The sequence below is a fragment of the Nycticebus coucang genome, chromosome 6 (assembly GCF_027406575.1).
Source record: "Nycticebus coucang isolate mNycCou1 chromosome 6, mNycCou1.pri, whole genome shotgun sequence".
In the NCBI taxonomy this organism is placed as follows: Eukaryota; Metazoa; Chordata; class Mammalia; order Primates; family Lorisidae; genus Nycticebus; species Nycticebus coucang.
In genome coordinates, this window is record NC_069785.1 from 61594343 (window position 1) to 61606879 (window position 12537).

Genomic DNA, 12537 nt, shown 5'->3' on the forward strand with positions numbered 1-12537 from the left:
GTACTCATATACTCATACATAAATGTAGACATTGCAAAATAATATATATAGTCTTGTTTTGTGGTTTTTGTTTTTGGCTTTGCTTTCTTTTTTTAGGAGACATGGTCTCACTCTGTTGCCTAGGATGTAGTACAGTGGTGTCATCATAGCTCACAGTAGTCTTGATCTCCGGGGCTCAAGTGATCCTCCCACCTCAACTTCCCAAGTAGCTGAGACTCCAGGTGCTCACCACCACACCTGGCTAATTTTTGTTTTTTTTGTTTGTTTGTTTGTTTTGTGGAGACAGAGTCTTACTTTATGGCCCTCGGTAGAGTGCCACGGCATCACACAGCTCACAGCAACCTCCAGTTCCTGGGCTTAGGCGATTCTCCTGCCTCAGCCTCCCAAATAGCTGGGACTACAGGTGCCCGCCACAATGCCCAGCTATTTTTTTTGTTGCAGTTTGGCCGGGGCCAGGTTTGAACCCACCACCCTCGGTATATGGGACCGGTGCCCTACTCACTGAGCCACAGGTGCTGCCCGTTTTTCTTATTTTTTTGTATAAAGTCAGGGTCTCACTATATTGCCCACACTGATCTGGAACTCTTGGCCTTAAGAGATACTCCTGCCTCTGACTCCCAAAACACTAGGATTATAGGTGTGAGCCTCTGTGCTAGGCCTGAAATCTTTCCTAAATGGTTTCATATAGGCATTTTTCTACTACTTGCTTCTTCAAAGACTACCTTGGTGAGACCTATCCATATTGGTACCATATTCTCACATACTATGTAAGCCACATATATTTGTCTCTACTAATGTCTCTACTAATAGACATTTAAATTGTTCCTATTTTGGTTGTTTGGGTTTTTGTTTTGGTGCTATTACAAATGCTGTCAGGGAACAGGCCAGAAGTTTCCATCACACTTTCAGAGGGGCTCAGAACACCAACCCACAATCCAAATATTAGAACTGTTTGTTTGATAATCTTATGGGGGAAGAGAGGTGCCATCATTTTGTAGATGTTAGAGATGTTAGAACATTCCCAAGCCTTCCAGAAAGCTGTCCTTTAATTCTTTTTTTTTTAAGTACTTTTTTTTTTGAGACAAGAGTCTCACTATGTCGCCCCCGGTAGAGTGCTGTGACATCACAACTCACAGCAACCTCAAACTCTAGGGCTTAGGGTGGTGCCTGTGACTCAGTGGGTAAGGCGCCAGCCCCATATACAGAGGGTGGCAGGTTTGAACCCGGCCCCAGCCAAACTGCAACAACAACAACAACAAAAACAAAATATCCAGGCATTGTTGAGGGCGCCTGTAGTTCCAGCTACTCAGGAGGCTGAGGCAAGAGAATGGCCTAAGCCCAGGAGGTGAAGGTTGCTGTGAGCTGTGATGCCATAGCACTTTACCAAGGGCAATTAAGTGAGACTCTGTCTCTAAAAAAAGAAGAATGAGAACCTTGGGCTTCAGCAATTCTCTTCCCAAGTAGCTGGGACTACAGGCACCCGCCACAACGCCTGGCTATTTTGGGGTTGCAGTTGTTTAGCTGGCCTGGGCTGGGTTCGAACCCGCCACCCTCAGTGTATGTGGCTGGCTCCATAACTACTAGGCTACGGGCACCAAGCCTGCCCTTTTACTCTTAAAACAGCTTAATGCTTCTGTATTCAAATCCAAAATTTCCTATAAAAAAGGTTGGCATCTACCTAGGACACTAAAAAACAGCCCTTTTTTTTTTTTAATTGAAAATTCTTTAGAATCAGGTAATGTTGCTGTCCAAAACATTCTGTTACCAAGTAATGTTTGCTGTCAACATCAAACGCTGCTCGTACCCAAAAAATTACTAAGAGACTAACAATGTGATATCCTAATTATTTTGTTGTTGTTCTCTGTGATGTTGATAAAAATTAAAGGGTCAGATCTCTCTGGTTATCTCATTTCCCTTATTTTCTATCTTTTTTTTAACCTAATGAGAATTGAAGAGCTTTCTAGTAGGACTTTCTTTTACTTTTATGCTTACTCCCCAGTGTAATACTGTCTAGTTTCTATGGCAAAGTCCCCAAACAAGGGAATTAAAACCCGCCCCTTACTATTCATAACAGACCATGTTCTTAAGTCTAAATTATGCCACCCTAGTTTTACTGAGTAAAATCAAATAAAACAGATGATGTTTGAATCAGTCTTGCCCTCCCTCAGGAGTATGTGAAATGCTATATAGCTGGTTAGATTTAGGATTGTCAAATTTAGTAATAATTTATTCAATTGCTTTTAAAAGAGCATGGACTTAGCAGATCTGGCTAGTTACATACGAATTGTGTGGCTCTGAATGATTCTCTTTACTTGCTACACATTGATTTTCTTTCTTTCTCTCTTTTTTTTTTTTTGAGACAGAGTCTTAAGCTATTGTCCTGGATGGAATGCCATAGTGTCATAGCTCACAGCAACCTCCAACTCTTAGGCTCAAGTGATCCTCTTGCCTCAATTCTTCCATTTTTAGTAGAGATGGGGGCTTGACTTTTTGCTCAGGCTGGTCTGGAACTGGTAAGCTCAAAGCACCACACCCACGTAGGCCTCCCAGAGTGCTAGGATTACAGGCGTGAGCCACCACACCCAGCCTCTCTCTTTTTTTTTCTGAGACACAGTCCCACTCTGTCACCCAAGCTAGAATACCATGGCATCAGCCTCACTCATAGCAATCTCAAACTCTTGGGCTCAAGTGATCCTCCTGGTTCAGCCTCCCAAATAGCAGGGACTACAGGCACCTGCCACAACACCCAGCTAATTTTTTCTATTTTTAGTAGCAATGGGGTCTCACTCTTACTCAGGCTGGTCTCCAGCTCCTGAGCTCAAGGGATCCTCCTGCCTCCTTGGCCACCCACAGTGCTAGGATTAGAGGCGTGAGCAGCCTCAACTGGCCCACTTTGATTTTCTTACTTGTGAAATGGCAACAAAAATCTTCATTGGTGCTTGCTTGAAATAGGGTATGGAGGGCAGTGCCTGTGGCTCAGTCGGTAAGGCGCCCGCCCCATATACCGAGGGTGGTGGGTTCAAACCCGGCCCCAGCTGAACTGCAACCAAAAAATAGCCGGGCGTTGTGGCGGGCTCCTGTAGTCCCAGCTGCTCGGGAGGCTGAGGCAAGAAATCGCTTAAGCCCAGGAGTTGGAGGTTGCTGTGAGCTGTGTGAGGCCACGGCACTCTACCGAGGGCCATAAAGTGAGACTCTGTCTCTACAAAAAAGAAATAGGGTATGGAGAAGCCCTTTGTTATTCTCCACTAGACAGTGAGCATCTCAAAAGCACAGGCAGCACCTAATTCATCTTTGATCTTCCAGCAGTTGGCCATGTATTTGGTAAGGATTCCTGTGTGCCAAGCAGGAGCGTTAACCTCCATGGCTGTGTCTTCTCCACTTTGGAGTTCACAGCTCTCCATCTCCAACCACTTCAGTTCTCTGGTAGGACCACTAGTATTTGCCAAGTTGGACCCAGTGCCCTGAGCACTCACTGGTGTCACCCATTTCAGTGCTGATACCAGAATCCTCAGGGAACACCAAGAGTAGGCACCTTGGGGCTAGAACCTGGGAATGTAGAGTGTGTACCCTGCTCCAGTCCTATGCCAAAAGGGGGCTCCACATCTCAGGAGCCGGAGAAGGCTAATTACTGATTATGACAGCAGTTCCAGTGGGTACAAGGAGGACCTCTTCCAAGTACACATTTCAGGAGGTCTCCATACAGTTACAACTCAGTCTGGGTAATCAGGCTACAGGGGATTATTATGCTGCCACCAAAATACAATAAATAACAAGTGGGAATATATAGAGCACTGGCTGTGTATTTGCCCCATAATTATAATTAGATAAAAACAATGTGTGTTTGACTAGATTGGAAGGAAACCTAAAGACATAAAAAGTGATTACTGTGTTAGGGTGCAGTGGTATTACGGGTGAATTCTTCTAAATTTCTTTCTTATACTCTCTTAACGTTGACAGACTAATGAAAGAAAAATAAATAGCCTTCCATCTCCAAGCGAGCTTTCTTGAAGTGTTCCAGAAAGAAAGCTACCCGGTCATGTCTAGACTCTGAAGGAAATAGATTGCAATCCACCACCACTTAGTGGGAAGAACCTTATTCTACTGGGATTCTGGCACCAGCTCGGCCAAAAACTGGCTATGAGACTTCAGAAGTCATTTAACCTCTCTAGACCACTCAATGAAGTTAAGCACAGGGACTTAGAAGAGGATTCTTAAGCTTTGTGCTGCCCTTTCTACAAGGTAGCATAGGTTTTACTTTCTACAATACAGCATATGATTTTCAAGTACTATATGTGAATTTTTAACAAACACATCAGAACTCATCAGAACCAACAGAGAATGGCACACTTAGGGGCCATTCTCATACTTATCCCTGGAAAGAGGGACTATTCTTTAGCCTCCACCACCTGCTCTATATGATATTTCATATCTTCTGTAGGACCAATTTTCCCACCTTCGAGGCAGAATGTGACTTCTGGAAAAAACTGAGAAGGAGCCAGTGCAAAGTCTGGTGACTAAGATGGGTGATGAGACTGGGCAGTAACATTTTAGGTCATAAAGGAAGTAAAAAAATAGATTTTTTTTCTTATGTAGCTCATAAACAACTATTCAGAAGTGCTTTGGACAAGAGCAATCACATTCTCATGGTGGCAACTCAGAAGGGAGGCTGACTTAACTCACACGTGCAGTTTAAGTTCTATGAGGCTGGGTGTGGTGGTTCATGCCTGTAATCCTAGCAATTTGGAAGGCCTAAGCACAAAAATCACTCCAGGCCAGGAGTTTGGGACCACTCTGAGCAACAGAAATGTCTACAAAAAATTAAAAAATTAGCTGAGCATTGTGGCTGGTGTTTTGTGGTCCCCGTTACTCGGGAGGCTGAGGCAGGAGGATCATTAGAGCCCAGGAGTTTGAGGTTGCTGTGAGCTATAAAGATGCCACGGCACTCTACCCAGGGCAACAGAGTGAGGCTCTGTCTCCAAAAAAAAAAAAAAAAGTTCCATGGCTTGTCAAAGCCAATGCCATTATTTTATTTATTTTTTGAGACAGAGTCTCACACTCACCCTGGGTAGAGTACCTTCGCATCATAACTCACAGCAACCTCAGATTCCTGGTCTCAAATGATCCTCTTGCTTCAGCCTCCCAAGTAGCTGGGACTATAGGCAGCTGCCCAGCTAATGTTTTCTATTTTTACTAGAAATGAAGTCTCATTCTGGCTCAGGCTGGTCTCAAACTCCTGAGCTAACACGATCCACCTGCCTCAGCCTCCCAGAGTGCTAGGATTATAGGCGTGAGCCACCTAGCCCAGCCTCAATGCCATTATTTCAGGGATGGCTTTATAGCTTTACTTCTCTCTAGTGTGGCTATTAATAAAGATATATATTAAAAGAAAACACTTTGCTAGAATGCTCAAAAACCCTTTATCTCTGCCAAAATAAATTCTGAAGTTGAAATTCAAAACACAATTTGTTTACCATTATTGCAGAATGTGCTCATAAGGCTGAGATGTTTATTTTTAATACCTTTGGCATTTAACCGTTAGCCCCTTATTTGCTCTGTAAATATCAAGTCCCCAGCAAAGTAAAAAAAAAAAAATTATACATAAATGGAGGAATTATGTATATGTGTACATATATACAGTTCACCATTTATGTATATGTGTGTACACATATACATAATTCACCATTGAGAAACTTATTTTAATCACGGATTGGTAAAAACACAAGTTGCTGCATCTTTGCAAAAAAATAAGATGACCCAAACTTGTAAAATCATTCATTACTGTTCATAATTGCTATATATCCCACCATAACGCTTATAACGTCTTGCACTTGTATAGAGGCTTTAATATATTTCTACTTTTTTTTTTTTTTTTGGTTGCAGTTTGTCTGGGGCCGGGTTTGAACCCGCCACCCTCGGTATATGGGGCTGGTGCTCTACCCTCTGAGCCACAGGTGCCACCCTATTTCTACCTTTTGAAGCTGATGAAAAGAGCTTTCACAAGTTACTACAAAGTAAGAAGGCCTCCACCCCATCTCATCAGGAAACACAAAGCACTCTCCTTCAGTCTCATAGGACAGGGTGACGTGCCAATACTAGGTACAGAAGCAAAATGTTGTATTCCAAGTTATCAAGGTTATCCAAGATAACCTAAGGATATCTCCTGAAACAGACACAAATGTGAAAGTCAACCAAGAGAGGAGTAACAAAAGGGGTTCATCATGCAGCACTGGGGGCCAGGGTATTTTCAGTGGAAGAGGGAGTTGAAGAGTGAGAAAGACGAGTTCAATTTGCAGCCTCACCCCTCATAGCACCATCCTACACTTGTGTTTAGAGTCTGGAACAGTAGCAGCTAGATGCAGATTTCCCTGTTTTAGTAGTTTTAGAGATTCCATGGGCTAAAAATACCAAGCAACTCTCTCTCTTTGGGGAGACCAGTGGGAAGGTGTGGGTGTATCAATAAAAATCTAATGCCATGGCTCGGTGCCTGTGGCTCAAGCGGCTAAGGCGCCAGCCACATACACCTGAGCTGGTGGGTTTGAATCCAGCCCAGACCCCCCAAACAACAATGACGGATGCAACCAAAAAATAGCCAGGTGTTGTGGCGGGTGCCTATAGTCCCAGCTACTTGGGAAGCAGAGGCAGGAGAATCGCTTGAGCCCAGGAGTTGGAGGTTGCTGTGAGCTGTGATAACACAGCACTCTACCCAGGGCAACAGCTTGAGGCTTCGTCTCAAAAAAAAAAAAAAAAAAAATCTAATGCCATGACTGGGTATGTGACTAAGATGTACATCCCTGCTGGTGAGTAAATGGGAGGAAGCAGTGTGGTTCCCAGAGACACCACACTAAAATGTACATAAAGTGGCTGCAAACAGCTGACCTGCAGGTGTGTTGTGTTTGGCCCCTCAGCGATGATCTGAACATTTATAAATTGGCAGATATGGCATAAAAATCTGGATTTCTAGCTTCTTTTGAAAAAAAAAAATTGATAATAGGATCGATGTAACCATGACCCAAGGTCAAGTAGTGGTGAGTTTTAGATGAGACAGGCATTCCAAAGGTACTCTCTAGAGGTCAGCCTCCCTCAATTCCCCCACTGATTAAAGCTGGTTGTAGCCCATGGCAAGGCTGTGGGGAAGGTGGCTTTTAACTTCCGGCAACTCTCAGCTTTCTACACTTCTCCATCTGGCTGTATCCACTGACCCTCTGGGTTTCTCTCCAAAGAGAAACCCTGGGCTGGCTAAATATTTCCCACCAGGATGGCTCATTCACACTTGTCCCTATATAATGTCCAAGGGACTAAATCCTTCCCTAACCCTTTGCCTCCATCAAAACATTTCTGTGATTTATCCCATTCCTTTCCGTTGTTTGTTTCTGTTGTATTGTGTTGTTTTGGCCAGAATATTAGCAATCTGATATTCTAATCAGTAGAAAGGAACAAGGTTACCTTCCCAGAGAATATGTTTGAAATGGATTCCAGACTTTCTAAATAGAAGCCATGCCTTCCCCCAAAAGAATTTAATTACCTTACAGTCAGCTGTCCATCAGGTTTCTGGATTCCTAAGTCTATTTGTGTGTGTGTGTGTGTGTTTTTTTTTGGCAGTTTTTGGCCGGGGCTGGATTTGAACCCGCCACCTCTGGCATATGGGGCCAGCGCCCTACTCCTTTGAGCCACAGGCGCCGCCCCCATATTCGTGTGTATTTTTATGTGTCATATCTACATACTCACAAGTAATATGCAAATAAGGAAAAGGAAACATATTTTGAGCATTTTCTGAGGTGATGGCCAATTCAGATTTGTTCAAACCTTTCTGCATATTTAATTCATAGAAATTCTGTGAGTCACAATTTCTGGGTCCAAATTATATAGCAGATTCCTGGGTACAGTGGCTCACACCTGTAATCCTACCACTCTGGGAGGCCGAGGAAGCAGGAGGATCCCTTGAGCTCAGGAGTTGGAGACCAGCCTAAGCAAGAGTGAGATTCCGTTGCTACTAAAAAGTAGAAAAATTAGTCTAGCATGTGGTGGGCACCTGCTATTCAGGCCTCCAGCTATTCAGGAGGCTGAAGCAAGAGGATCACTTGAGCCCAAGAGGTTGCTGTGAGCTATGAAGCTACAACACGCTAGCCTGGGCAATAGAGTGAGGCTCTGTCTCAAAAATGAATAAATAAATAAACAAATAATATAGCAGATCAATAGGCACGGGTTTCAGTCAATCAGATAGTCCAAAATGGTTATGGCCACAAAAGTAGAACTTCCTTTGCAGATGACAAGGCCTGATTCTACAAAGGAAAACTTAGATGTGTGTTACTATTAATTAAAGTCAAGAGAGCTGTTTTTTTGTTTGTTTGCTTTTTTGAGTCTCAATATGTCTCCCTGGGTAGAGTGCCATGGTGTCACAGCTCACAGCAACCTCAAACTCTTGGGCTTAAGAGATTCTCTTGCTTCAGCCTCCCAAGTACATGGGACTACAGGCACCGGTCACAATGTCCAGCTATTTTTTGGTTGTAGTTGTCATTGTTGTTTGGCAGGCCCGGCTGATTTGAACCCGCCAGCTCTGTGTATGTGGCTGGTGCCCTAGCTGCTGAGCCAAGAGAGCTTTTTGTACTTTCCTAAACGATGTACCCTAAAATTTTATTTTTTCACTTCTTCAAGTCTCCCAAAGAAAAAGACACAAATAACTATTGCCTGGCAGTGTTCTTAGTTTTCCCAAGATGAAGAAGTACCCCAAAGTGAGTTTTCAGGAAGAAGACAGAGTTGAACTGCACCTTGTGCTCATGAGTCAGGAAATAGCAATCTACCTCTGAGTCACAACTGAGTTCTGGTAGTACCTTGGGTATGGATGGAGAGCCTCCCTAAGGTACTGCAAGACTTCACACTCACACAGAAGCCCACAGCACAAGTGCGCTCCCTATAACCTGGCCAAGGGCCTACCCATGAACTACGTTCTCCTCTCTGAGCTAATTCTCAGCCACACCCACTGAAGGTAATGTCCCTTCCTCTCCTGTTCTAAATAGCTGAGGGCAGGCCTAGACACATATGGAACACAAAATGAAGCTTCAATTAGCCTGACAGAGTAGGGTTTTTTTCCTTTTTGAGATAGAGTCTCACTCTGCCACCTGAGTAGAAGGCCATGGAGTCAAAGCTCACAGCAACCTCAAACTCCTGGGCTCAGGTGATCCCTTTGCCTCAGCTTCCTGAGTAGCTGGGAATACAGGCCTATGCTATCACACTAGCTAGTTTTTCTATTTTTTGTATAGATGGGGTCTCGCTCTTGCTCAGGCTGGTCTTGAACTCCTGAGCTCAAGCGATCCACTTGCCTGGGCCTCCCAGAGTGCTAGGATTACAGGCATCAGTTACTGCACCCGGCCAACAGAGTCTTATATAAACATGAAATATTATAACCTGAGTTTCAGATTATTTAAGATGTTGATGCTCTGTTCTAAGGCAATATCACATATCTAAGAAAATGCAAGTTTTTAAGTCAGGAAAGAAATGATTCACTTAATTTTGGGCAGATTACTCCAGACCTGGTAGATCTCTCCCACGCTCGCCCCCCATTTCAGGACAGCCAGCTGTTTGAACTTTTCTGTCAGGAAACTGTGACCTTAGCAACCATATCTGATGTGCAGACAGTCACCTGGCAGCGCACAACCTGCCCATCTGTTCCCATGGCAGGGAGCCCATGAATAGGTAAGTCAACCCTATCATCGGATAAATGGACTCTGGAAGTAACTCTTCCTCAGAACAAGCCTCCTGGGCAGCTATTTGACCAACCACCCTTTCACCTGCCATGGGGCCGCAGAGGACATGGAGTTTCCCAGGTCTCCAAAACAAACATCCTAGTTCATTTTTCAGTCAGCTCAGCATGAAAATGGAGTTTAAATGAGAGGAAGTTACTTTTATCAAGGAACCTCTCAAGTATTTAAATTCTGTAAGGTTCTTTAAGCTCTTGACATAAACACATTGATTTTTTTTTCTTTTTTCTTTTTTTAGAAATATTGAACCATGGAAAATAATTACAGCAATTCTAAAGTACTGGGACTACAGCATTGCTTAAATTCAAGTGGCCAGAAGCCCAGTGAAGTACCTTCACCCAAAGCCATGCCCAATGTGAATGGTTCCCCATAGGGGTTCCAAAAATAATGTGGAGCAGCCTGACTTCTTAAACCTTAAAACTAGAAGAGAAAAAAAAAAAATTTTTTTTATAGATAAAGTAGCCTCTGAGGGGCAAAGGTGACTTAATTTTGGACCATGTGAAAAGAAAAAGCTTTTACAGGGATGCCTTCAAAAGTTTTTTGTTTTTTATTTTTAATCACCCTTTTAAATAAATAGTGCTGGGCCAAAGGCTGCGTCTGAGCTCTGTATGTAAGGTGCGATCAGCCTTTGCTAGGAGTCAGTCTGGCCATGCGGGATACGTAGATTTTTAAATTAGCGCCGAGCTGGTTACCATTTGGACTTAGCTTCACTTTCACGAAAAAACAACAAACCAGAAGAGGACTAGTTCATCCACCTAAGCAGGATTATGTGAAAAGAAGCAAGTGTGGAAACTCTGAAGTTTTGTAGTAGAATTTTTTTTTTTTTCTGATGGCCTGCCAGTCTTTTCAAAATAGAGACCCTGCTTTTGTGCCTCGGAAAGAAAAGTACACCACACCAAAGCCCAAGGGATGTGGCTAAGGTTAGAGCAGGGAGGAGCAGCGTCGCTGAGCTGGGGCGTGGGGGGAACAGGAAAGTCACCAAAAAGTCACAGAAGGAAGAAGCCACTTTCATATACGTAGTATCCCCAAAGTGCCAAATGGAAAAGAGCAAAAAGCGTGAAACTCTGAAGACTTCTTCCCGTGCGAACAGCGCGCTGTACGCGCGAAAAGACCCCCCCAACCTGGCGCCCGGGAAGCCGCGGGGCCCTCTCCAGGAGGCGTTTCCCAGCCCTGCGGCGCGGAGACCTAGGCGGCCGGCGCCCCTAGCAAGTCCAGGCTCACTTTCACTCTGACAGCAGCCCGCCTACCGCCAGGTGCTCACGCTACCTGGCGCCCCCTCCTGCCTTTGTGCTGCCCGCGCCACTCCTCACCAGGGCAGGCCGGGGGCCGCCCCCGCCGGCGCGCAGATGCCAGGCGGGACAGCTGCGGGCGCTGCCCGGCGGTGGAACCGCGCCGGGACGGGAGTCAGCCGGGAGGTTGCCCGCGGGCGGGGAGGAGGCGGCGGGCAGGAGGGGACACAGGGACACGGGCGGCGGCGCAATCGTCCCGGCCGGCTAGACTCGGGGGGCACGCGCGTCTGTCCCCCTTCCCAGCTGGAAGAAAGGGATCCCTTCCGACGCCGTGCCCCTGAAAACAGATGTGCCCACACCCTGGCTTCCGACAGCTGGCAGCCATAGCAACCCGGCCACAAAAAGTTTCGCGACGCAGAAAGCGACTTGAAAGAAAGTTTTCCTTGTCCTCTGGCTTCTTCTCCCCCAGCCCAGGTTCACGGAAAGCAGGAGGAAACAGGAGCTCGAGACGTGCGTACTCCCGCGTCCACCTTCTCCACCCCTGGCCTGGGCAGCGCGCCCAAGGTGGGTGCCCCGCGCCGGGGCTTCCTGCCCCATCCCTGGATCAGACGTCCTGGGACGCAGCGCGGCCAACTCACCATGGTGACTCGCGCCGCGGTCGCGCCTCCGCCCGGTGCGGCTGCCGGCGAGCTGGGGCTGGAACGCAGTCTCCTGGGCGAACTTCAAAAGTTGGTTCCTCTCGCCAAAAACAAGCTCCCGACACCCAAGCACTCACAGGAGCCAATGGGAACCCAGAGGGGACTCCATCCAGGCGGGATCGGCGGCGCTAGGTGAGGGCGAGACGGGGGCGACTCAGCAGGCGGGGTGCATGCTGCCCGGGGCAGGAGTCCACTCGGACCCGGCGCTCGCCGCTGCGTAGGTGAGTCCAATGCGCTCCGCGCGTCTAGCTAGTTCCCCAGCCTCGCTACTCTTTTCAGCTACTTAATCCGTACTCTTCTGGCTGAGCCTCAGCTCGGACCGGGCAATCTGTCCATAAATGGAGAATTCAGCTCAGGCCTGACCAATCAGAGTTTGTTTTTGCAGCGTCACTCCTCAGAGAAACCGTAGTAGCCAACAAGCTTGGAGCTGCTGGAGTTTCCAAAGACCTCTGGATCCTGTAGTCCCGCTCCCCGCCACCCTGCAAAAGACGCTGCGGACCCAGCTCGCGCCTGGTGGCAAGACCTGAACTGTTAGGAAGAAACCTCCCCGTGAAAGAAAAGTTAACCTTTCACTTTTTTTTTTTTTTTAAAGCACAAAGTTAGAGTAGATTTAGCCTTCAAGCTGAAGTGGCATGATTTTCTCAGAACCTTTTTTTTTGGAGGAGGAAATATTTTATCAGCATAAAAGATCAGAGTCGTGGCAGCAACCCAAAGGAAATCCTTTTTTCTTTCCTACGTCTGTATTGTAAGGAAAGTAAAAAATATCATTTCCCTCACCCCTCCTTTTACCTGAATTTCCTTAGAAAACAAAGAAAGCTTTCTGGCTTCTTTTTCTTTTGTTTTTGGAGGTTTTGA

At 45.9% G+C, this 12537-nt stretch overlaps 1 protein-coding gene across 1 annotated transcript in view; it reads right to left on the reverse strand.

Moving 5' to 3' along the window:
• Window positions 1-12248, reverse strand: part of MYO1E (myosin IE) — a 230818-nt gene extending 218570 nt beyond the window's left edge. The window contains exon 1 of the mRNA XM_053594008.1: window positions 11623-12248. Coding sequence (XP_053449983.1) covers window positions 11623-11625 — 3 coding nt within the window. The 5' untranslated portion in view covers window positions 11626-12248. The remainder of the gene's footprint in view (window positions 1-11622) is intronic.
• Between the last annotated feature and the right edge of the window lie 289 nt (window positions 12249-12537).